At 56.6% G+C, this 25,490-nt stretch overlaps 2 protein-coding genes across 3 annotated transcripts; one reads left to right on the plus strand and one right to left on the minus strand.

Moving 5' to 3' along the window:
- Positions 1–2,337: 2,337 nt before the first annotated feature.
- Positions 2,338–20,591, plus strand: KCTD13 (potassium channel tetramerization domain containing 13). 2 transcript variants are annotated; one of them, XM_062179864.1, is made up of 6 exons: positions 2,338–2,750; positions 4,390–4,559; positions 15,230–15,319; positions 15,401–15,453; positions 16,067–16,262; positions 19,876–20,591. In XM_062179864.1, the coding sequence occupies exons 1-6, from the start codon at positions 2,507–2,509 to the stop codon at positions 20,110–20,112; spliced, it is 990 nt and encodes a 329-aa protein (XP_062035848.1). In that variant the 5' UTR covers positions 2,338–2,506; the 3' UTR covers positions 20,113–20,591. The 2 variants fall into 2 exon arrangements, with proteins under 2 accessions (XP_062035848.1, XP_062035849.1); XM_062179865.1 differs by lacking the exon at positions 19,876–20,591 and adding an exon at positions 16,415–17,162.
- A 214-nt stretch (positions 20,592–20,805) lies between these two features.
- ASPHD1 (aspartate beta-hydroxylase domain containing 1) lies at positions 20,806–24,906 on the minus strand. The gene is made up of 4 exons (XM_062180069.1): positions 24,722–24,906; positions 23,369–24,240; positions 21,446–21,559; positions 20,806–21,015 (listed from the first exon to the last, which is right to left on the minus strand). The coding sequence occupies exons 1-4, from the start codon at positions 24,904–24,906 to the stop codon at positions 20,906–20,908; spliced, it is 1,281 nt and encodes a 426-aa protein (XP_062036053.1). The 3' UTR covers positions 20,806–20,905.
- Positions 24,907–25,490: the final 584 nt, after the last annotated feature.

Raw genomic sequence — 25,490 nt, forward strand, 5'->3', positions numbered from 1 at the left:
CACCCCTAAAAATCCAGGCCTGCACATTTGTCTTGTCCAAATAGACTTTTCCTCTTTAAGACGAACAACATTCAAAATGGCAGGCAGGCAGGCAGTGGCAGGTGTTTGGCTTAGGAGCTGAGATGCCTGGGTCAGAACTCCTGCATTCAATGTCCACTTCTGAATCCTGATTCCTGTTTCTTGCTAGTGCAGACCCCGTGAGGCAGCTCTGATGGCGCACATAGTTGGGCTTCTGCCACTCACCAGGGAGACCTGGATGGAGTTCTGACTTGGGTAGGCCCAGACTCAGCCACTGTGGGTATCTGGGTTGCTCCAGCCAATGGGGGTACTCCTCCTCTCTCTGTCTCTCAAATAAAAACAGAATAATCCAGACAAGCAGACAGACCATAGGAATAGCCTAAAACAAAACAAAACAAAAACAAAAACAAAAGAAAACAATTTCACCAAGAGAAAATAAAAACCTGATCAGATAACCAAAAATTCCAAGAGTGAAAAAACAAAAACAAAATCAACCAAATGCTTAAAGAGTCTCAACCAATTATCAGAGCTCAATTTGGCAAGAACTCATCTTGCAGTCATGGGCAGGATGATACCTCAAACGCGGCCAACACACATGGGATTCCAAATAGGCACACAATGACTAGAGCTAAGGGACCCCAGGCCAAGTGAAAGTTTTGGCTGAACCTCTGCGGATTCTCCATGTCTGGGTGCTCTTCAGCCAGAGACCACCAGGAACGCACCTGTGGTCGAGCAAGAGAGGCCGAACACAGATGCCCGGTGGGAAGGGTCTGGGCTTGCTGTGGGATTTCCTAGGAGGGCTCAGGGAAGGGGGCTTTGCTCTAGGCTGCACGTTGACAGGAAGCACACTCATTTTTCTCAGTTAGATTACTGATGTCAGCTGGAAGATGACAGGAATGAACGATGGCGAAAGCTGTGCTTGGTCAAGAAGCGGCCGTCACTCACGCTGTGGGGGAAGGGGTCGGGTTAGACCATGTTGGTGGTCTGTAGTATGCGATCGTTTTTGGGTTCAGACGTGATTAGGGAATGGTCTGTTTCTCCACCCACCTGTCACTGAGTCACCTCGTCGGAGGCTGTTCAGTGACACTGTTTATGCTCAACGGGACATCACCGCAGCCCGGCTGTGGGTGCCAAGCCAGTACCTGGCAACACCAAGGCTTTCTGGAAGGAAGCATGCAAATCGGCCCCAGCTGTCAGCAATTGCTTCTCTCTTTTCCTCTGCTACACTTGAAAATCAGAACTGCTGACCCCTTTGGGTAGAACTTGTGCTCTCTGGTTCGTACCAGGCCCATGTCTCCTTGAGACTGGACCACTTTGCTCATTCGCATTCCTACCATCTCCTGCAGGCATTTAAATGTGCACCCCTGGGGTGGCCATCACGTGCAGCAGTTGAAGATGCCAGCTGGGACTCCTGCATCCATCCCATATTGGAGTACCCAGGTTCGAGTCCCATCTCTGTATCCAATTCCAGCTTCCTGCTCAGGTACACCCTGGGAGGCAGCAGGCGATGGCTCAAGTAGTGGGGTCCTTACCACCCATATGGAAGACCTGGATTGAGTTCCTCGCTACATCCCAGGGAATGGGTGGCAAAGTTGAAACCAGAGCTCTAACCCTGTGTCTGGTTTTCTTCCAGCTAACCTCCCTGGCCAGACATGAAGGCACACGATGAAAACCATCTTTCTCTATGCCTCTAACCCGAGTGCGGGTCAGGTCAGCTAAGAACACGTCTCTCCCACCATAGTTTTCGTGAACAGTGCGTTCTTTCTCTCCGGGTTGGATGCTAGGTAGCGCATTACCCGGGAGTCTTTGTCCCGTCGGCTCCGGCCACCCCGGAAGTTCTCTCTGCTGAGACACCAAGCCTGTTCCCGCTCGAGGTCTCCGCACCTGCCGCTCCCTCTCAGTTTCAGCTCAGCACTGCCTCCTCAGAGGCCTTGCCTCCTCCGCACCCTAGCACCGCTGCCGCCTCCTTTAACAGCTTCCCGCCTCGGGGCTCTGTTCTCATATCCTGTCAGGGTACGGGCTTGGGAAGTGGACACTTTGCCCAACACCCCGTCCTCTCGGAGCGAGGTTCCCCTTCATGCCCACGGAGTTCGGGGAGCAGAGACCCCACCACGGCCCGGGAATTTCGCTTTCCACGTCCGGCAGGGGGCCGCGCGCTTCCTCAGCCTCATCTCTCCGGTTCCTCGCCCTGCTGGGGCAACCCAGTCCGCAAGCGAACTCGCTGCTTAGACGACTGCGCATGCTCTGCACTCGCGGCCACGCCCCCAGGGTCAGGGGCGGGGCCTTCCGCGCCTGCGCAGATACCCAGCGCCTACTTCCGGGTGGTGCGAGCGCAATGGACGGAAGGGCCGGTGTTTTGGAGTAGCGGCGGCGAGTGGGCGTGTACGCCGGACTGTGCGGCTGGAGAGCCGGGATCCCGGGGTCTGTGGGAGCAGGCCGGAGAACACGGATAGAACCTGGGATCGCTGCTTGCCCGCCGCCACCTGGCATGTCGGCCGAGGCCTCGGGCCCGGCGGCTGCCGCGGCCCTGTCGCTGGAAGCCCCTAAGCCCTCGGGTCTCGAGCCTGGCTCCACCGCCTACGGTCTGAAGCCGCTGACCCCGAACAGCAAGTATGTGAAGTTGAACGTGGGCGGCTCGCTGCACTACACCACGCTGCGAACCCTCACGGGACAGGACACCATGCTCAAGGCCATGTTCAGCGGCCGGGTGGAGGTGCTCACCGACGCCGGAGGTAGGTGCGCCGCCCGGAGACCCCGGCGTCCCGGCTCGCTCGTGCCCCTTCCCCGTCTCACGTCTCCCCTCGCTCCGGCCCCTGCCTCCTCATCTCCTCCTCCTCCTCCAGCCCTTGCCCTCTGCCGTCACCGGCCTTCGCGGAACCTCTAACTCTGCCAGGCACCACCGTAAGCGCCTTCATCATCCCCGTTACCAGCTCTTCCACCCCTCACCCCCTCGTCTCGGAAGACGTGAGAGCCAGCCCTGCCGCCAGCAGCGGCCTCCGGGCAGCCTCCCTCAGTGTCCCGCCCCCCACCCCCAGCCTTTTGTTCCCCTCTCTGCGTGGAGAGCTGTCGGTGTCTCTGGTCCCCTGACACAGTCCCTGAACACTCTAGGGCTCATCAGTAAATGCAGACTGTGGCAGGAGAAGGAGGTGATGGGGAGTTCCCTTGGCAGGTGAATCTTAACCCGTAGGAGGGTTGCATTGAGGTTTGCGTGGCGCGTGCCCAGGTTTGCTTCAGGGGGGCTTGGGTTTCAGAAGAGGTTAATAGGAGAGGGCAGGACAATTCAGAAGTGGGGGAGAAGATACCAAGGCAAAGCATTCATTCATTCATTCATTCATTCAGTGTTTGTGAAGTTCCAGTTAGTGCTGGAGAGACTTTGGTGAGCGGATCTGACAAGATGAGTCTTTTTAGGGAGGTAGGGGTGGGGCACAATAAATAAAGCAATAAGCAAGTAAACAAACAGCATACAAACATAACTGCAGGGAGTAAAAGTCCTGTGAAGACCGTACAGCTTAAATGGGCGGTGAACTGGAGAGTGGCGTAGACATTTTGAATAGGATGATTGGCATTAACATTAGGGGTTAGAGGTTTATTGATTAGGTAATTCTGCACGAGGGCTTCAAAAAGTTTGTGGAAAAGTGGAATGAAAATTAAGTTTACTTTGGTGCGGAGAAGTTTGAAGGCCAGGTGTATGAGGGGTCTTCAGAAAGAAAATGGAAAGTGCATGCTACAAAGAAACTTTTCATGGGTTTTAAACATTTTCTGTGCCTGAATAAACTTAGCCATTCATTCCATTTTTTTAAAAAAAAATTTTATTTACTTGAGAAGCAGAGTTACAGAGAGAGGGGTCTCCCATCAGCTGGTTCACTCACCAAAGGGCCACAACGGCTGGAGCTGGGCAGATCTGAAGCTCGGAGCCAGGAGCTTCTTCCATGTGTCCCACATGGGTGCAGGGGCCCAAGCACTTGGGCCATCTCCTGCTTTCCCAGGCCATAGCAGGGAGCTGGATCGGGAGTGGGGCAGCCAGGACTCGAACTGGTGCCCACATGGGCTGCTAGCACTGTGCAGACAGATGCTCAACCTACTGCGCCAAGGTGCCAGCCCCTAGTAATTCCATTTGTATGTGCCCTTTCTGAAGTACCTGCAGCGTAAGAACTTTCTGGCTGTGAGAGCCTTCCCGCTATAGAAGAGATTCAGGAGGAAATGAGGGGGGAACGCACGAGGGATGTTTTTAAAGGAGGCTCCTTGACCCGGCCAAGGTTTGAGACAGATCAGTTTTCAAGACTTTCTTGTGGCCATGGGATTCTTTTTTCATAAAGATCGAGCAGCTTCAGGGCCCACGGCAAAGCCACCCTCCCTCCTGCCTCTCCCCAGGCTGGGTGCTGATTGACCGGAGCGGCCGCCACTTTGGTACCATCCTCAACTACCTGCGGGACGGGTCTGTGCCACTGCCTGAGAGTGCCCGAGAGCTGGGGGAGCTGCTGGGCGAGGCGCGCTACTACCTGGTACAGGGCCTGATCGAGGACTGCCAGCTGGCCCTGCAGGTGAGGGCCCTCCCCTCCCTCCTGAGTTCCTGTGCCCGTGTCCCCGGGAGCGTGGCCCAAGCCATTAGATACCAGAATGGGAAAAAGGATACCCAGATCCTGCCCGGAGAGCCCAGCTGTGACTGGCCGTAGCCCCAGAGAATTGGGGGGAGGGCGGAACTGTCCCTCAGGCAGGCCCCCTCACTCCCTCACGCTGAGACCCTTGCAATGGTTAAATAACTGCTCTCTGCTGCTTGCTGCTCCTGCCCAGCCAACCCAGCTGTTACAGGACCACCTGAGCAATTACCCTCCAACACGACCCCGGGGCTGTCCTCTCCCCTGCCCAGGAGCCCTGCACAGTTCCCAGAGCCACTAGAGGGAGAACACCTACCTTGGAATTGGGATGGTGATGTGCTGCAATCCTGGGAGGCGGCGTCGCCCCCCACCCCTCACCCTGGGGCCCTCCTCATCTGTGCCGTTTTATCTAGCATTGAAATCCTTTCCTCAGGCCGGCGCCGTGGCTCAACAGGCTAATCCTCCGCCTTGCGGCGCCGGCACACCGGGTTCTAGTCCCGGTCGGGGCACCGATCCTGTCCCGGTTGCCCCTCTTCCAGGCCAGCTCTCTGCTGTGGCCAGGGAGTGCAGTGGAGGATAGCCCAAGTGTTTGGGCTCTGCACCCCATGGGAGACCAGGATAAACACCTGGCTCCTGCCATCGGAACAGCGCGGTGTGCCGGCCGCAGCGCGCTACCGCGGCGGCCATTGGAGGGTGAACCAACGGCAAAAGGAAGACCTTTCTCTCTCTCTCTCTCTCTCTCTCACTGTCCACTCTGCCTGTCAAAAAGAAAAAAAAAAAAAAGAAAAGAAATCCTTTCCTCAAGTGAAAGCCCCTGGAAGCAGAAGCCACTCCCAGTCACAGCCCCACCTGCTGGTCCCTGCTTCTGTGGGTCCCTGCGGGTTCTGAGGAGCCGGGCTTAGAAAGCACAGCCGGGATGCAGGGCTTGGTGTCGCCGCCCCAGAGCTGACTGAGGCAGCTCCTACCTCCTGCGTTCTGACCACGTATTCCAAGAGATAGGGGACTGAGGAAAAGCAGTCCACGGTAATGGGCTACAGAAAGCTTTCTAGTCTGTTCTGTCTCTACAGTGTTAAAGTGTTCATTCTTTTATGATACAACAGTGGTAGGAGATTACAAGAGTTTCTTTTTATGTATTTTTATAGATTAAAAAGTGGCAGCTCTGAACAACTTTCTGTTCTCTCCACAAGTATCTATTGGTTCTTGAAATCCAAAGGTATAAACAATTGCCATGTTTTTCAAACTCTTTGATTGCAGCCCCTAGGAGGGAAAAATGCTTTTTTTTTTTTTTTAAATTTTTTGACAGGCAGAGTGGACAGTGAGAGAGAGAGGGACAGAGAGAAAGGTCTTCCTTTGCCGTTGGTTCACCCTGCAATGGCCACCGCGGCTGGTGCGCTGTGGCCGGCGCACCGCGCTGATCCGAAGCCAGGAGCCAGGTGCTTCTCCTGGTCTCCCACAGGGTGCAGGGCCCAAGCACTTGGGCCATTCTCCACTGCACTCCCGGGCCAAAGCAGAGAGCTGGCCTGGAAGAGGAGCAACCGGGACAGAATCCGGCGCCCCAACCGGGACTAGAACCCGGTGTGCCGGCGCCGCAAGGCGGAGGATTAGCCTAGTGAGCCGTGGCGCCGGCTGAAAAATGCATTTTATACGCACGTGTATATAACTAAAAAAGAGTGTCATAAAATGATACTTGTAGGATACTCTGATTTTTTTTTTTATTATTATGTATTTCCAATGCTGTTTGGGACCCATTAAACTTACTTCATGATCCATTAGTGGATTTCCAGTTGTGGTTTGAAAGACACTGAATGGACTCCACGAAGTGCGTTCTTGCTTTATAGTTTAAATTGGAGCTGATGTGATCGCACACCCAGTGTGTGTCTGGAGAGATGCTGCTCTCTGCTTCTGTCTGCAGCTTGTTCCCGAGTTTGACATAAAAAGGAACAGGATGGTCAGGTGATCCATCCAAGGAGGAAGAAGCCAGTATGCAGCAGAGGGCAGGTTCAGCCCCAGGTCTTCTGACCCCCAAGTGCGGTGCTTTCCTCCTGTGCTCCGCTGCCCCCGTTCCAGGCTCCAGGCTCCGCTGAGACTGTCCCCGCCCCTCCCCGCCAGCTCTGCGTGTGCCATTGGCCAGCACTGGCCTGTGCAGATCTTTCCCTTTCATTTCTTTTTTTTTTTTTTTTTTTTTTTTGACAGGCAGAGTGGATAGAGAGAGACAGAGAGAAAGGTCTTCCTTTTTGCCGCTGGTTTACCCTCCAATGGCCGCTGCGGACGGCGCATCTCGCTGATCCGAAGCCAGGAGCCAGGTGCTTCTCCCGGTCTCCCATGGGGTGCAGGGCCCAAGGACTTGAGCCATCCTCCACTGCCTTCCCGGGCCATAGCAGAGAGCTGGCCTAGAAGAGGGGCAACCGGGATAGAATCTGGAGCCCCAACCGGGACTAGAACCCGGTGTGCCAGCGCCGCAAGGCGGAGGATTAGCCTGTTAAGCCACGACATTTCAATTTACCTCGCCTCCTTCCCAGTCCCCTGCCCACTGCGCTTTTCCCCAGGGGCACCCATCCTAGTCTAATTTTTGGATACAAATGCTTGGATTGTGTTTGTACCCTGGAAAAGCTAAAGCTTTGTTTTATATACATTTCCAAACACAGCACTGAGTAATGGGTCATGTGGTGTTTTGTAGTTTGTCAGTGCAATACTTTTTTTTAAGATCTGTCTGCACTGTTGCGTTTACATCTGGTTCTTTGCTTCTGATGGCTGCCCAGGAATCTATGGGCTTTACTCCCCCCATTTTCTTTATACATTCCCTTGAGACTGGAGACCTAGATTGTCTCCCACTTCCTGCCCTCGCAGACAGTGCCCCTGTGAGCACCCTTGTACCCATCCTCTGTGGTCCTGTGCAGAGTTTCTCGCAATTGTAGCTGGCAGTGGGATGGCTGGGAGGTTCAGTGTCGCCGGGTTGCTCTCCCGGATGGCTGTAGTACCTTACACTCTCACTGAACCACACACGCATCATCCAGCCTTCTAGTTTTGCGAGTCGGATGGCTGGGAGAGTGATCCTGCTTTAATTTGCATGCCTCTGAGCACCAATGAGGTTGGGCATCTTTTCATGTACGCACTCACTAGCTTTTTTGGTGTCCCCTTCTGTGAATGCTTCTTCATCTGCCTTACCAAGTTTTCCGCTGAGCTTCCTGGCTTTCTCTTAGAGCTTTGGCAGGAATGTGCAGCACATTGGAGTTTAGTTTGTAGGGAGAATTAAGCCATCTTACATAAGGCCATGTTTTATATATGCCTTAAGGCATGTGTTATACATAATCCCGTTTTCTCCCACACATCTGGCATGGTGCTATTTACCTACCATCCTTAGGAGAGTTCAGAAAATACTCAAATGATTTGCTAGGTTTTGAGATTCACATGAAAAACCCCAGATGAGAAAAACATGTTATAGATATTAACTCCTTGCAGTTTTCGACGTTGCCAATATTTTCTCTTAGGATGTTACCTATCTCTGGCATCTGGTATTTGGTAAGTTTAGTGTTTAATATTTAGTAGATTGATATTTAATTTTTTTCTTTATTTGTTTTCATTTTGTTTGAAAGGCAGGAAGAGAGCAAGCTTCCATCTGCTGATTGTTTCCCCAAAGGCCTGCAATAGCCAGGAGGAAGCCAGGCCAACCTAGAGGCCTAGAACTCAGTCTAGATGTCTCGTGTGGGTGGAAGGGGCCCAGGTACTTGACCTATCACCTGCTGCCTCCAGGGTGCCTAATAGCAGGAAGCCAGATTCTGAAGGAGAGTCAGGAGTCCAGCTCAGGCACTCAGTGTGGGGTGTGGGCGCCCCAAGTGCTATATTAATCACTGTGTTATATGCCTACCCCAGGTTCCTTGATATTTTAAATTACAAATGACCATTTTTTTTTTATTTCTACAGCAGTATTTATGAATTGTAGAAGTGAACAAACACAGATAACTAATAAAATAAGAGCACCAAATATATATATTTTCCAGGTATTTGTGTGTGTGTGGATGTGGATGTTTTTACCAAAATACAATCACATTGTATTTACTGTTTCATATCTGATTTTTTTCTTTTTTTGGAGTTGTTAATAATTGACATCTTTCGGCTGGCGCCGCAGCTCAATAGGCTAATCCTCCGCCTGCGGCGCCGGCACACCAGGTTCTAGTCCCGGTTGGGGAGCCGGATTCTGTCCCGGTTGCCCCTCTTCCCGGCCAGCTCTCTGCTGTGGCCCGGGAAGGCAGTGGAGGATGGCCCAAGTGCTTGGGCCCTGCACCCTGTGGGAGACCAGGAGAAGCACCTGGCTCCTGGCTCCTGGCTTTGGATCAGCGTGGTGCGCCGGCCGCAGCGCGCCAGCTGCAGCAGCCATTGGGGGGTGAACCAACGGCAAAGGAAGACCTTTCTCTCTGTCTCTCTCTCTAACTGTCCACTCTGCCTGTCAAAAAAAAAAAAAAATTGACATCTTTCCATCTCAATACAATTTCCATCTCATGTTCAGGGCACACTCCAGTTTCTCTAGTTGTTCCAGAAATGGTTTTCATAGCCGGATCATCTAAACCAGGATTCAGTCCCTGCCCTCGCATTACGTCTGCTTGTCGTTTCTGTTGTGTCTCTGCCAGTCCAAGCCAGTTCTGTTTTCTTGTCGTGCTGACTTGTTGAAGAGCCCGCCGGTTGTCCTGGAGGATGGCCCACTTTCCAGACCTGCTGGCTGTTCACTTGTGGTGTCGTTTGGTCTGTCACCCTACCCTGTCTGGAATTTCCTGAAAGCTAGACCGCAGATTTGAAGGCTTGGTAGTAAGGCTTTGAGTTAGAATGCATTTTAGGTAACATGCTGTATTTCTTTTTGGGTTACCCCAAGACTCCCATAATATTGCTGATCTTACCCGTGATTAATGATGCCCGGAACTGGCCCCTGGATTCAGGCGCTAGAAGTTTGATTCCTCCACTGTTGTTGTGTTTCCTTGTTGCCAGCCATAGAGCGATCCGGTTGGTACTGCAGGTGCACAGTATGCATGGCAGTTACCTCTCAACAGCAACACAACTGATAATTCTTGACTGAATCGATGACTTCAGTAGGGGTGTAGAATGATTGTAATTCTATCATTTCTTGAACCTTACTACAGGGGATTATTTGTAAAGTCATCTTTTCCATTGTCAACTTGAGAAATTGTTGGGGTTTTTTTTAAATGCTTATTTTTTTTTTAGGATTTTATTTATTTATTTGAACATCAGAGTTACACAGAGAGAATAGAGGCAGAAGAGAGAGAGAGAGTGAGAGAGAGAGAGAGTGAGAGAGAGAGAGGTAGGTCTTCCATCCGCTGGGTCACTCCCCAGTTGGCCGCATCGATTAGAGCTGAGCCGATCCAAGGCCAGGAGCCAGGAGCTTCTTCTGGGTCTCCCATGTGGGTGCAGGGGCCCAAGGACTTGGGCCATCTTCTACTGCTTTTCTAGGCCATAGCAGAGAGCTGGATTGGAAGTGGAGCAGCCGGGTCTCAAACTGGTACCCATATGGTATGCCGGCGCTTCAGGCCAGGGCATTAACCCACTGTGCCACAGCACCAGCCCCTAAATGCTTATTTATTTGAAAGGCAGAGACTCAAAAGAGATCTCCTATCTGCTGCTTCATTCCCCAAATGCCTGTAACAGCAGAAGCTGGGCCAGGCCGAAGCCAGGAAGCAGGAACTCAATCCAGGACTCCCACGTGGGTGACAGACACCCAGTTAATTGAGTGATCACCTGCTGTTGCCCAAGGTCCACATCAGCAGAAGCCAGAATCAGGAGCAGAGCTGAGACTTGAACCCAGGTGTTCCAGGATGGGATTTGGGCATCCAGAGCCCCACCAGTGATGCACACCTCCTGGTAGTCAGGCTCCCGCTGAATCTGCTTCCATACAGAGGAGGGCTGACCTGTGTGGCCTACAGGATGTTGCAGAAGCGACAGGGTGACTCGCAGCTGGGGTACAGAGCACTGCAGGTTCTGCCTCTCTTTCGGGTCACTCACTCTGGGGGAGTCCGCTGTCGGGTGAGAACATTCGGGCAGCCCTGGGAAGAGGTCCATTGATGAGGAAGTGAAGCCAGCAGCCAGCAGCCGGCGCAGACTCGCAGGCAGTGCAGCAGCTGCCTCGGAAGCAAACCCTGGAGGCGCAGTCAAGTCTGCAGAGGACCGCAGCCCTGGCAGCTTCGTGTGAGACCCTGGGCCAGGACCACGCCGCTGTGTGACCATGGAAACTGTGCGAGACAATAAATGTGCGTTGCTGTTTGAGCCGCTAAGTTTGTAGTAATTTCTTACCCAGCAGTAGCTAACAGATTTCAATATCTAGGGTGGGGTGTCTGCCATGACAAATCCCTGAATGTGGAAGTAGTTTTTATTCTGTTTGAAAGGCAGAGAGACACAGACAGAGCTCCCAACTGCTGATTTGTCCATCCAGGGCTCACAACAGCCTGGGTAGAAACCAGGAGCTAGGAACTCAATCCAGGTCTCCCACATGGGTGGTAGGCACCTGCTGGCCCCCCCCCGGTGGGTCTTAGCCCGGATCTGGAATCAGGAGCGGAAGCAGGACTTGAATTTAGGCATGGGGTGTGGCTGTCTCAACCAGAGGTGCAACTACTAGGCAAACACCTGCCCTGGACGTCGTGTGGAACTAGGAAGTGGGCAGAGCCGAGAGCACTTTGAGGAGAGGGGTAATAAAAGCCTGCAGAGTGCCAGAGACTCCGGGACGAGAAGTCTGGTGACTGCAGCGAGGGCTTGCACCCCAGTGAAGAGCATGACACAGAGAGAAAGGGGATCCTTGCTGACTAACAGGAGGTTTAGCAACGCTGTCTCCTGCTGTGCTGTAAAACGTACAGACTCTCCCTGGCTCCCCAGAGGACTGGCTAGAATAACCTAACCAAGGAGACTTCCAGATAGAATGTTCCAGGGACCACCGGCTTTCTCGTTGACAGTACAAGGAGAGAGGAGCTAGTATGCTAAAGGAACAGTTGGGGGGGTGGGGAAGATGACAGAAATTGATGGGTCTGCAAATCCCCAGCCTTTCCAGGTACTGCATGATACGGAGATGAACAGATGACTGGCAGGCGAGATTAAATACAGGATACTCTCAGGAAAGCGTGGTCTGACGATGAAGCTGTGGGTGTGATTTATAAAGTCCTTGGTGCAGAGCTCAGAGCAGTCCAAGGAGCTGCCCCCGAGACCACTGCATCCGATAATCAGGCTTCTCAGACGATGTCGCCTGCACGGGCTCGCAGACGCCCCAAGGAGAGAAGGGCAGGCTTTGCCGAGGTGCGTGGGGGTGGCTCTTTCCTAACAAAAGTGAACGCGAGACTTCCAGGACACCCAGTAAAGTGTTTGTTTGTTTTGTTTTTTTGACAGGCAGAGTGGACAGTGAGAGAGAGAGAGAGACAGAGAGAAAGGTCTTCCTTTTTGCTGTTGGTTTACCCTCCAATGGCCACTGCATCTCGCTGATCCGAAGCCAGGAGCCAGGTGCTTCTCCTGGTCTCCCATGCGGGTGCAGGGCCAAGCACTTGGGCCATCCTCCACTGCCTTCCCGGGCCATAGCAGAGAGCTGGCCTGGAAGAGGGGCAACCGGGACAGAATCCGGCGCCCCGACCGGGACTAGAACCCGGTGTGCCGGCACCGCAAGGTGGAGGATTAGCCTGTTAAGCCACGGCGCCGGCCAACACCCAGTAAAGTTTTAAAGAGAACTGTATTGGCAAAAATCCAGTCAGCTTGGGCTGAAGGGGACAGAGCAAAAGAAAGAGGCCTTTGGATCCCCAAACTTAGGCAGGCAGGAAGCAGGCCGAGGAACCGACAGCCACGCACGTCCGTGGAAAGCCAGGATCGTGTGATGTGGTCAGGAGCCGTGGAGCGCTGGGCAGGAGGAGGCTGCGGCGAGTTCCCAGCGTGTGTCTGGGCCAGGAACTTCTCTCTGCCTCCTGTTGCTTCTCCACGATTGAAGGAGAGCCTTCCTTGTGGTTATTCCAGGCCTCTTCCGTTAGATCCTGCGCGTGGAGGAGGGAACTCGTCTCTCCAGCTCACTGCCTTGAGTTAGAGAGGAAGTGTACTTCGGGAGCTGTAATTAGGGAACGATCCCCACCGGGACCTCATGTGGATTATAAGACTCTGCTTTGAGCAGTGACGCATACAGATGATTTGAGCTTAAAAAGAGGGGGTGTGTGTTGTGCGGGTGAGAGAGATGGGAATCAGTGAGGGCTAGAGTGTAGACTGCGGAGCCAGGCCCCAAGGCAGTCCCCAGGGACCCCGCTGGTTCTGGTCCCCTTCACTCCCTCCCTTCTGTCTTTCCATACTGGAAAGGCTGACAAAGGTAGGTCATGAAAGACAAGGCCTCAGGCCGGTGCTTTGGCGCAGTGGGTTAAAGCTCTGGCCTGAGGCACTGGCATCCCATATGAGCACCAGGTCTAGTCCCGGCTGCTCCTCTTCCGATCCAGCTCTCTGCTATGGCCCAAGTGCTTGGGCCCCCGCACCCACATGGGAAACCTGATTGGCACAGTTCCAGCCATTGTGGCCATCTGGGGAGTGAACCAGTGCATGGAAGATCTCTCTCTGTCTCTACCTCTCTCTGTAACTCTGTCTTTCAAATAAATAAAATTAATTTTAAAAAAAGACAAGGCCTCCACTTTGCTCCCTTAGATGCCATGAAGAAAGCTGTCTGGACACTCGGGCATGCCAGTGGGAAAGTCCAGTGGCGGGAACTGGGCACTTCCTGGCCCCGGCCAGCGTGGACTTGCCAGCTGTCCGAATGTGCTCTGTCAGAAGCGGATCCTGCAGAGGCAGCGGTGCCTCTGATGCCTGCAGCCCCGGCCGACATCTTGATTACAGCTTCCTTAAGGAGCCCAGGCCAGAACCACGCGGCTAACCCACTCCTGGCTCTCCGATGTGGAAACAATAGATGTTCTTTATAAACTGAAGCTGCTAAGTTTGGGAGAATTTGTCAGACAGCAGTAGATAACTAATACACACCCCACACTTACCCTCACTTGTGTGTGGTGTCCTCTTTAATTAATTTGTTTATTTTTGAATGTGTAGTTGTTTGAAAGGCAGAGCAACACAGCAGGGCAAACAGAAAGAGACATCACGCTGCTTCGTTCCCCAAATGGCTGCAATTGCCAGGGCTGGGCCAGGCTGAAGGAGGAACCTGGAGCTCCATCTGGGTCTCCCACCTGGGTGGCAGGAACTCAAGTACGTGCGCCACCTTCTGCTGCTTTCCTGGGTGTATTAGCAGGAGCTGCACGGGAAGCAGAGCAGGGGGACTCAAATGAGCCCTCCGTATGGGATGCCAGTGTGGCAGGTGGCGGCGTAGCCTGCTGCGCCAAACGCCAGCCCTCAGGTGTCTGTTCAAACAGCAGTCCTCGTCCATGCACTGGCCTGCTTCGTGGTTCTTTATTATGTCCACTGGGTTTTTCGTTTGTTTCTGCACCAGAACTACCCTGTTCACATCACCATGGCTTTGTAGTGTATCTGACTATCCAGGAGCCTCACTCCCTCCTCTTTGCTTCTAGGTAAAAATTGACCTAAATAATTGCAGATATTTGTCCTTCAATAGTAATTTTAGAAGAAGTCGTAAGAGTTTCTAGAATTCTAGATTTTCACATTGTAGTTTTTCAGGGTTGGGCGAGGTGAAAGGGGTTTGACCATGAAGATTTTGGAAGGCAGAGAAGAAAGAAGCCCATGTTTCTGGTTCTGGTCTTTTCTCCACCTTTTCCCACCCAGCCAGGTTTTTTTTTGTTTTTTTTTTTTTTTGTTTTTTTTTTTTTTTTTTTTGACAGGCAGAGTGGACAGTGAGAGAGAGAGAGAGAGAGAAAGGTCTTCCTTTGCCGTTGGTTCACCCTCCAATGGCTGCTGCAGCTGGCGCGCTGCGGCCGGCGCACCGCACTGATCCGATGGCAGGAGCCAGGTGCTTATCCTGGTCTCCCATGAGGTGCAGGGCCCAAGGACTTGGGCCATCCTCCACTGCACTCCCGGGCCACAGCAGAGAGCTGGCCTGGAAGAGGGGCAACCGGGACAGAATCCGGTGCCTGACCGGGACTAGAACCCGGTGTGCCGGCGCTGCTAGGCGGAGGATTAGCCTAGTGAGCCATGGCGCCGGCCTATGGGTTTCAGCCAACAGATCCGTGTTGAGCTCCATGTGTGTGCTGGGCACCTGCTGCCTGTGTGAGGTGGAGGGGCAGACAGACCATAGACAAATGTACAAAAAGAAAACAAAGCATGCCCAGGACTAAGTGCTGTGAAGATGTGAAGACGGCGAGGTGAGCCGTTAATGTGCAGGGAGGAGGCTGCGCCGGCGGGGAGGTGGGCCAGCCCTTTCAGAGGCACTGTTGGCGCTGAGATCTGCGCGGGCCACGGAGCCAGCTCTGCAGACAGCTGAGCGCAGCGCAGGCGGGACGAACAGTGATGGTGGCCACAGGCTGGACGCACGGCAGTCGACAGGGCCCGAGCCAGCGGGGCCAGGGCACAGTGGTAGAGGTGAGGCCAGCGACGTCAGCACTGCCCGTGGGCCACTAAGCAGCCTGCATTTTCCCCCAAAGGCTTCTAAGTGGGGGCACGAAAGACCTTTGGTTATGCCATTAACCACCTTCCTTCCTCTTCTTCCCCAGCAAAAAAGGGAGACCCTGTCCCCGCTGTGCGTCATCCCCACCGTGACATCTCCCCGGGAGGAGCAGCAGCTCCTGGCCAGCACCTCCAAGGTGAGCTCCCACACCCTAGCCCTGGAGGCGGGGCCTCTCCCTACAGCCTGACCCCCCTCCCTCTGTCCTCTCCCCCCACAGCCCGTGGTGAAACTCCTGCACAACCGCAGTAACAACAAGTACTCCTACACCAGGTGACGCGGGGGCGGGGTGTGGGGCGGGGGCGGAGCCGGCGGGGGGGGGGGTGGAGCCCTGCCCCCCCCCCCAGCCCACACAGCTTTAGGGCCCTGCAGAGGGACTCCAGCAGCGCCTGCCCTGGCGCTCACCCCAGGGTGCTTTGGACAGCTCATGTTCACTTCTGAGCTTCAGGCCGGGGACCAGAGAGCTGGGGCCCAGGGGATTGGGTGGCAATGGCAGTGCCAATGGCTGGGCCGTGCCAAGGGTGGATTTTTCTCTCTGGCATTGCTCTGGGTGCACCCTGCATGTCCACTTACACAGTCCTTGGTGACGTACAGTGTGCTCGCGACTTCCATTTCACAGACGGGGGAGGGGCGGGGGCAGGGACCAAGGCACTGAGAGCTGAGGTGACTCGTCTGGTGTCACTGGATGGAGCCGGGCTGGCAGCAGCCTGGTTGCAGGGCCTCTTGGGGCACTGGCTTGTGCTCTGCAAATGCGCCTTCCTTTGGGCCCCAGAGGGTAGGCAGCTCCCTGGGGGCGCCAGACCCCCGGCAGGACCAGAGTGCTAGGAACCCGGGGGAGGGGAGGGCGGAGGGAGCTAGTGGCGCTGAGGCCCCGGCCGCTCCTCAGCACTTCCGATGACAACCTCCTGAAGAACATCGAGCTGTTTGACAAGCTGGCCCTGCGCTTCCACGGGCGGCTGCTCTTCCTCAAGGACGTCCTGGGGGACGAGATCTGCTGCTGGTCCTTCTACGGGCAGGGCCGCAAGATCGCCGAGGTGTGCTGCACCTCCATCGTCTACGCCACGGAGAAGAAGCAGACCAAGGTCAGCAGGGGTCAGGGCCTGGTGGGGGCGGGCAGGAGTCGGGAGCCAGGGTTCCATGGTCCGGGGTGTAACGCAGGGCAAGTCACCTCTGTGTGTGTGTGTTTCTCTTTTCTTTTTTCTTTTTTTTAATGATGAACTGATTTGAAAGGCAGAATGACAGAGGGAGAGACAGAGATCTTCCATCCACTGGTGGCCTCCCCAGATAACCAACAGCAAGCGCTAGGCCGAAACCAGGAGCCAGCAAGTCCATGCAGTCTCCCACGTGGGTGGCCGTGGGGCCATCACCTGCTGCCTCCCAGGCGCGTTTGCAGGAAGCGGGATGGGAAGTGCGGGGTGGTGGGGAACCAGCACTCTGATACAGAGGCAGAGTAAGCACAGCAGCGCAGCCCCTGTGCCACAACGCCCACCCCTCTCTGTTTCACTGCCTGCGAAATGAAGGTGCTGATTAGAGCAGGACTCACGCTTAGCCCATCGGACGAGTTTTAAGGCTATCTAGTCCCCAGGGAGAATGCTCAGGTTTGGGGGTGGGGTGTGCCTTTTCCCCTACGGAAGGTCCGTAGACACCCGGAAATGTCTGTCACCACATAGAAGGTGTTCTTTTTTTATTTTTTTAAGATTTACTTTATTTATTTGAAAGGCAGAGTTAGAGAGACAGAGAGAGAGAGACAGAGAGAGAGAGAGAGCCTCCATCCACTGGTTCACTTACTCCCCAAATGGCTGCAATGACATGGGCTGGGCCAGGCCAGAGCCAGGAGCCTCTTCCGCATCTCCCATGCGGGTGCAGGGGCCCAAGCTCTTGGATCCTCCTCCCTTGCTTCCCCGGACGCATTACAGGGAGCTGGGTGGGAAGTGGAGCAGCCGGGAGCGCCAGCGCCGCAAGCCGGGGCTTCACCGCTGCACCCCCACGTAGAGGCTCTTACGAACTTCGGACCAGATGGCTGCTTAGGTCCCGCTGAGCTTGCAGGCCCGAGTCACTGGCACTCAGCAAAGGCTTCCCAAGCATCTGCTCCGTGTGAAGCACCGCAGCCAGGCTCCACTCCCAGGGGACCGACGTGCCAAGGGCAGGAGCGGCCCTTCCTCATCGCGGGCTGTGCCGAGGGCAGGAGCGGCCCTTCCTCATCGCGGGCTGTGCCGAGGGCAGGAGTGGCCCTTCCTCATCGCGGGCTGTGCCGAGGGCAGGAGCGGCCCTTCCTCATCGCGGGCTGTGCCGAGGGCAGGAGCGGCCCTGCCTCATCGCGGGCTGTGCCGAGGGCAGGAGCGGCCCTGCCTCATCGCGGGCTGTGCCGAGGGCAGGAGCGGCCCTGCCTCATCGCGGGCTGTGCCGAGGGCAGGAGCGGCCCTTCCTCATCGCGGGCTGTGCCGAGGGCAGGAGCGGCCCTGCCTCATCGCGGGCTGTGCCGAGGGCAGGAGCGGCCCTGCCTCATCGCGGGCTGTGCCGAGGGCAGGAGCGGCCCTTCCTCATCGCGGGCTGTGCCGAGGGCAGGAGCGGCCCTGCCTCATCGCAGGCTGAGCTGGGTGACGGATGCCCTCGGGCCCCCCACCCCGGGCACTGCGAGTCTCCAGGCAGCCTGTGCGGTCTCACACCTGCCTCTGCGCACACTCGTCCCACATTTTGGAAGGCTTTTTTCTGAGATTCATTCATTCATTCACTCACAAGGCAGACAGAGGGGTGGATCTGCCATCTGATGGTTCATTTCCCAAATGCCCACAGCAGCCAGGGCTGGGCAGGCTGAAGCCAGGAGCCAGGGATTCCATCTGGGTGTCATGTGGCTCCAAGCACTTGGACCACCTTCCACTGCTTCCCAGGTACATTCGCAGAGAGACGGACTGGAAGCGGAGCAGCTGGGACTCGAACTGGCACTCTGATATGGGACATAGGCATCGCAGGCGGCAGCTTAACCTGTCATGCCACACTGCTGGCCTCTTCTTCCTCGTCCCTGTCTGCCCAATGGACACGTATTTCATTTTTAGGCCCAAGCTGACCAGCACTTTCTTTGCGACACTTTCCCTCATGAACTTTCTTTAAAAAAAAAAAAAGAATTATATATAAATATATAAATTGGAGAGGCAGAGAGCTGCCATTCACTAGTTTACTCCCCAAATGCCCACTATAACAGACTGGGCCGGGCCAGAAGATAAACCAGTCATAAGAGTGCATCTCGATTAGGACATGCCCACTGCCACAGGGGCTGGGCGGGGCCTGAAGATTAACCAATCAGGAGAGTGCATCTTGATTAGGAACTGTGGTGGTTCCCGCCTTCCAAGGCCAGGCAGGGGCAATGCCCCAGTCACCTCTTGGCTTCATCCCAGTGGCACTGGCCTCGCTGACCCTCGCTCCTGACCCAGAGCTTTCACATTTGCCCCTCCCCAGACAGACCACCTCCTCTGGCTGTCCACCCAGGTGGACGGCACCTCAGGGAGGCCTTCCTGAACTGCCTGGCCATGGCCAGCCTCACCTGCTTCCTCTCCCAGCATCCGACATCATCCAACTCAGTTTACGTTCTCTTAAGTGTACGAGGCTACCTCAGTTTGTGGAGAAATGGGATTACGAGATAAGTTTATTCTGGTGCCAAAGCATTTTGAAGTGCATGTGGTGTCTCTCATTACATGTATTTTCCACGGACTTTTTGAAGACCCTCATATGTTGGCCGGCGCCATGGCTCAACAGGCTAATCCTACGCCTAGTGGCGCTGGCACACCGGGTTCTAGTCCCGGTTGGGGCGCTGGATTCTGTCCCGGTTGCTCCTCTTCCAGGCCAGCTCTCTGCTATGGCCCGGGAAGGCAGTGGAGGATGGCCCAAGTGCTTGGGCCCTGCACCCGCATGGGAGACCAGGAGAAGCACCTGGCTCCTGGCTTCGGATCAGCGCGGTGTGCCGGCCATTGGAGGGTGAACCAACAGCAAAGGAAGACCTTTATGTCTCTTTCTCTCACTGTCCACTCTGCCTGTCAAAAATAAAAAAATAAAAATTAAAAAAAAGACCCTCATATATGTGAGTCTCCCCACTAGAATGTAAGCTCCCTGTGGGCAGGGGCTTTGTCCCCAGGGTGCGGAAGGACCCCTGGGACAGCGCAGTCCCTGGGTGAGTATTTGCCGCACGAAGAGACGAGGCCACGGAGGAGCGGAAACAGTCACTCTGCCTGACTGCAGAGCTGGGCCTTGAAGCGGGACTTTGCTGAGTAAAGATGTCGCAGGGGCCAGCACCAGGATGTAGTGGGGAAAGCCGCCACCTGTGACACAGGCATCCTACGTGAGCGCCAACTGGAGTCCCAGCTGCTCCACTTCCCATCCAGCTCCCTGCTACCAGCTTGAGAGATGCAGTGGACGATGACCCAAGTCCTTGGGCCCCTGCACCCATGTGGGAGGCCGAGACGAAGCTCCTGGCTTCCATCTGGCCCGGCCCAGCCATTGCAGCCGGCTGGGGAGTGAACTGGCGAGTGGAAGCTCGCTCACTCTCTCTCTCTCCTTCTCTCTCTGTAACTCGGCCTTACAAATAAATAAGTTAATCTTAAAAAAATGAAGAAGGTGCAGAGACATCCAGGCCAGTGCAGGAGCCACCAGGGCTGGGGGCTGGCTCTGTGCTGCTGGACCACGGCGGGTTGTGGCCTTTCGCAGGTGGAATTCCCAGAGGCCCGGATCTTTGAAGAGACCCTGAACATTCTGATCTACGAGACTCCCCGGGGCCCAGACCCTGCCCTCCTGGAGGCCACAGGAGGCGCGGCTGGAGGAGGTCGGGCAGGCCGAGGGGAGGACGAAGAGAACCGGGAGCACCGCGTCCGCAGGATCCACGTGCGGCGCCACATCACCCACGACGAGCGTCCCCACGGCCAGCAGATTGTGTTCAAGGACTGACCTTTGACCCTGCCCCACCTTCCTGCCTCCCGACCCCAGCCCCTTCCTCTTTCCCTCCCCTTCCCAGACCTTTGCCCCGACTCTGCTGGCCAAGTCGTGGGTCTCCCCTTCACCGCATGTACAGGTCACTGTGGCTCTTCTTCACCCGTTCCCGCGACTGTTGACACCATGGGGAACCCCGCCCCCTCAGCAGAGCCCTCCCACACTGAGGGCCGTCACCAGTCCCTCTGTTCCCAGCCTCGTCCTGCTGTCTGCCTGGCGGCTGGTTTTGAATGATTCCGAATCCCCTTTGTGTTTTTTTAGCATGTAGCCCACGCTCAAGTGTCATGACAGATCTTGGCGACAGCCACCACCCCGGGAGCCCCCACCCCCTCCTTCCCCTGCCGTCCCCCCTGCCCTGTAACTTTGGACTAGGCTGGCCTGGGCCTGGGCCAGCTCAGCCATCTTCTCGATCTGTTTCGTATTATTTATTATTTAATTTTCTATTAAATTATTGGAATACAGTTGAGTAGAGGTGTGGTGCTGGCTCCCAGCAGAGGCACAGGGAGGCGGCCTGTGCTAAGGAGACACCTGACTGGTTCTGCAGGGGAGGACGCGGCCCCTGCCCTGAGCCCTGCAGCCGGGAAGGAAGTAGTCGGCACACCGGAGAGGATCCAGAAGGTCTATTTCGGTGCCCACGCCACCTCCCTCAGCCTCCGCCCTCCCCCAGCCCCCCGGTCCCACGCTGGCCATTGCTCAGGCTGGCTCCCAGTGCAGCGTCTCCAGCTCAGATGTCCACAGGGGAAGACAGCACTCAGGGGTCTGGTGCGAACACATAGTCCAGGGCCTGGCGCTCGGCCCCAGCCACATTGGGGTGCCAGAGGTCCACAATGAAGACCACTCGAGGCCCATCTTCGGGGGAGCCTAGGGCACGGGGGGATGGACGGAGAGCAGCACTCAGCACACACGGGAGGGGCGCGTGGGCAGTGCCAGGCCTCGCTCTAACCCTTTGCATGCGTGGACTGAGCAGAACCAACGACAGCGCTGCCCATTCATCGCCGTTTATCCAAAGTCACTGAGGCACAGCAGGTTAAGTGACTTATCCAGGGTCCTAGCCTTGCATCTCCTTCAATATGAGGGGTAGGGCAGGAGCCCGGTGGGCTAGGGCGAGCCACTTGGCAAGGCAGCTGCCCCACAGGTGATGGCCAAGGTCACGCAGCCGGAAAATGGTGCTGTTCAGGACAGGAAGTCAGTTGGGCCTGATGCCTCCGCCCTCAGCCCACTCACCTTCTCTCTGTAGTCCCTCTTCTCCCCCCTGCCCCCCCGGCCCCTGCTAGAATGGGAGCCCCCTTACCGTTATGGGCCACTGTGTGCAGGAAGGAGTCGTCCACCAGTAGGCAATGCCCCTCGGCCCAGCACTGGGGCTCGCCCCCGACCACCAGCTCACAACCAGGGGGGATCTTCAGGCCTGTGGAAAGAGAGCCCAGCGTCCAACATGCCTGCTGCGTCCAAGGAGCCCACCCCAGTGGATCCGCAGACCCAAGGGTCGTCGGCACCAGGTTGTGTGGGGCCCTTCTTTGCTCTCTGGAAGGGGCACAATTCCAATAGACACTGGATGAAAGGAGTACTGGGGGGTGGGGAAGGTCTGGGGAATGCTGCTTCCGAAGTGCCTTCCTGGAGGAGGTGGCGTCTCCTGGGCTTTCTGAAGTGGGGCTCAAGAACTTACTATGTGCTAGGCAGTCTCTCCATGGAGGCCTAAGACCAACAACTCGAGTCTGGCCCCCCGGAACACACAGTTGAGTGTGGGAAGAAAACTGAGCAGCGAAATCAAATGATGGGACTAGGAAGGCATCCTGGAGGAGGCATGGCACTGGAAACCTGGAGTCCTGGAGACAGGGTAGGAGTTTTCCAGGAGGCGGAGAGAGAGGGAAGACATCGCAGGCGGCAAGTCCAGCATGTGTGTGGCATCTGCCAGGAGCAGCCAGGCGGCCTTCATGACTGGGCATGGTGGGAGGGGCCAGGGTGTCCCCAGGGGCTGGCAACACAGATGATATTGCCTGAAGCAAGGTCATGGCATGGAATAACAATCAGAAAAATTCTTCCCATTTTCATTTGCTTTTCATCTTTAAAGCATAAAAAAAAAAAAACACCTCTTGGGGTGCTACTGGAACGCTAACACTCCAATGACATGGCTCCCTTTTCAACGAAAAAATGCGGACTTCAGGCTAAGACGAGACTAGGGTATTTAACTAGAATGCTCAAAGCTTTTTTTTTTTAAATTAATTATTATTATTTTTTTTGACAAGCAGAGTGGACAGTGAGAGAGAGAGACAGAGAGAAAGGTCTTCCTTTTTGTCGTTGGTTCACCCTCCAATGGCTGCCGCGGCTGGTGCGCTGCGGCAGGCGCACCACGCTGATCCGATGGCAGGAGCCAGGTGCTTCTCCTGGTCTCCCGTGGGGTGCAGGACCCAAGCACTTGGGCCATCCTCCACTGCACTCCCTGGCCACAGCAGAGAGCTGGACTGGAAGAGGGGCAACCGGGACAGAATCCGGCACCCCGACCAGGACTAGAACCCGGCGTGCTGGTGCCGCAGGCGGAGGATTAGCCCATTGAGCCGCGGCGCCGGCCAATGCTCAAAGCTTTTTTAAAAATTTATTTTTGGGGACAGTGCTGTAGCGCAGTAGGTTAATCCTCCACCTGAGGCACCGGTATCCCATAAGGGCGCCGGTTCTAGTTCCGGCTGCTCCTCTTCCAATCCAGCTCCCTGCTGTGGCCTGGGAAAGCAGCAGAAGATGGCCCAAGTGTTCGAGCTCCTGCACCTGCATAGGAGACCTAGAAGAAGCTCCTGGCTTCTGGCTTCGGATCGGCACAGCTCTGGCCGTTCCAGCCACTTGGGGAGTGAACCAGCGGAAGGAAGACCTTTTCTCTCTATCTCTCCCTCTCACTGTCTGTAACTCTACCTCTCAAATAAATAAATAAAATCTTTAAAAAAAAATTGTTTTAACGAGTCATTTCGATTTAGGGCAAGGAATCCTCTAGAAAGATTCATTCTAAATAAGTAAAACAGGGCCCGAGGCGAGTCCATGGAGGACAATGGTACAGGTGGAAAAGGACAGCCAAAGACGGTGTGCAGGTAACTGAAGCTCAGGGGACCCTGCCCGGGGTTAACGGGGAGCCGCCCTCAGAGGCCAGGTGTGAGTGCCATGCTCGGCAGAGGAGAAGGCGTGCAAGGGGTCGCGGAGCCCAGGAGGTCGTCTGTAGGCCGCTTCTACTTACCCAGATGGCATCGGACCCGAGCATTGGTGGGCCCGCAGCGGCCCTCGAGCCGGGCCCCAGGCAGGAGGACAGAAAAGCCAGCATTGCCGAAGGTGTTGGCACTCATGAAGCTCCGCAGGCCCCTCAGTGCCCGATAGGCCCCCGGGCACCGGCGGCAGTTGCTGGGTTGGCACCGGCCTGCTTGGTATAGCAGGAGCTGGTAGCACCCAGGGGCCAGGGGTGGGGACCAGCCCCGAGGCAGAGGGGTAGTCCCTGAGAAGTCCCAGCTCACAGCCCCAAAGTCACGCAAAATGGCAGGGAAGCTGCTCTCCAGGAGCTCCACGTCGTGCCGCTGAGCGTCCCGTGGCACGAAGGGCGCTGAAGGCAGGTCTGGTAGGAAAAGCAGGCCTGGGCGCTGAATGCCCAGGACCCCTGGCCCGCCCCCGGGGCCTGGGCCGCCCTGGGCAGCCCTCCTCACCCTACCCATGCCAGCCCAGGAGTAGCGCCGGGCATAGGCCCGAAGCCGACGGCTCACCAGACCCTCTGTCCTGGTTCCTTCCCCGGACTCCCCAGAGCTCCTGGGGCCTGGCCTGCCGGCCTCAGGGCACCCCCCAGGCCGACCCCTGACACCCCCAGCCCGGCTCCCGGCTCCCAGGGCCTGCATGTCTTGGGAACCCAGGCGGTAGCAGTACCAGAGGAAAAGGGAAGTGAGTGCTCCGAGGAGCACGGTGAAGGCCGAGGAAGCCAGGGGCAGTGGCCATGGGAGCATGACGGGCAGGGAGGCCCTGGCCAGGAGCCCTGGGGCATCTTCTAGACCCCAGCTTCCCTGTGCCCCCAGCTCACCACCTGTCCCCTCCATGGCTGCTCCCTGGGCCGACTGTCTCTCTCCCCTCCTTCACGTACCTGGAGCCCCTGCCTCCCCCTCCGCTCCTATCTCTCACCCCTCTCTCTTTCCACCTCTTCCTCCCTCTCCATTCAGCTGTCTCCTCGCCCTGCGCCCCTCCCCCCTCCTTCCTCCTCCCGGCAGCCTCCTCGCTCTCAGCCCTCCACCCCCGTCTCTGTGCGTGCTGCCTCGCTCTCCCCCTTTTCCTACCAGACCCCGGCCCCGCACCCCGGGACCCCGCAGCCGGTCTTCCTCCGTAGCAGCGTCTCCTTCCTCCCTCTCGTCTCCTCCTTGCTCTCGCTTCTCCCTCGAGCCCACCTGCCAGTCCTGCCTCTCCCGGGCTCCCTCGCTCCTGCTCGCTCCTTCCTTGGCTCCCACTCACCCTGACGTCACTCCTCCCCACAGCCCTCTCAGTTTAGCTGCCTTGACCCCTCCCAGTGGCAGCCGCAACTCAGCCTCGGGGGGTGTTCCTCCGGATTTTCCTCCCGCACCCCCCACCGCGCGGCCGGCCCCGGCCCCGGCCGGACGCCACGTGGGGTGCAGGGGGCACCGTGCCAGCCTCCGGCCGCCCCGCAATGCGAAAAGAAGGGGCGGGGCCGGCCAGGGGGCGGGGCGAGCGTGCGGACCGCCGGCCCCCGCCGGCCCCGGGACTGCGGGCAGGGACGCCGCGGCCCATCGGAAGGTCTGCGGGTCCCGGGGGCGGTCAGCCTGTGCTCCCCCAACCCCGTCGGCCTTCGGAGAGCCGGCCCGGGGCGGGGACCGATGAGCAGTGAAAGAAAGCAGCTTCCGCCAATCGCCGGCGGCTCTCCAAAGCGGGGGCGGGCCGCTCGCGGGGGCGGGGCGGTGGGCGCTGTCCGCGCCCCGTGGTTCTGAAAAGGACGGGCCGGCGGGCGGGAGTCTGGTGTTTGGGAGAGGAGGGGGTCTCCCCTCCCCAGGCCCCAGCCGGGCCACCCCGAGGCCTTCCCGGAACCACGGAGAGCCGCCCTTGCCCTGCGGGCGGGGAGAGCCCGTTCGTTCCACCTGAGCTCCTGTGGAAGGCCCAGGGAGGTCCCACGGCGGCGTCCGGATGTGGGAAGGAGGCCGACGGGGAGGTCGAGCAGGCGCGAACCAGGCTCTGCCGGCCCTCGGCGCCCGGGGACGAGGAGATTTAGATTCCAGATGTGCTGGAATGGCGGGGGAGGGGTCTAATTGCTGCTGGGACCGGAGAGTTTCCTTTGCACCCCCTAGGGGCCGCGGGAGTGCGGATTACGGTCCTGGCTC

Source organism: Lepus europaeus, chromosome 21, assembly GCF_033115175.1.
Source record: "Lepus europaeus isolate LE1 chromosome 21, mLepTim1.pri, whole genome shotgun sequence".
NCBI lineage: Eukaryota > Metazoa > Chordata > Mammalia > Lagomorpha > Leporidae > Lepus > Lepus europaeus.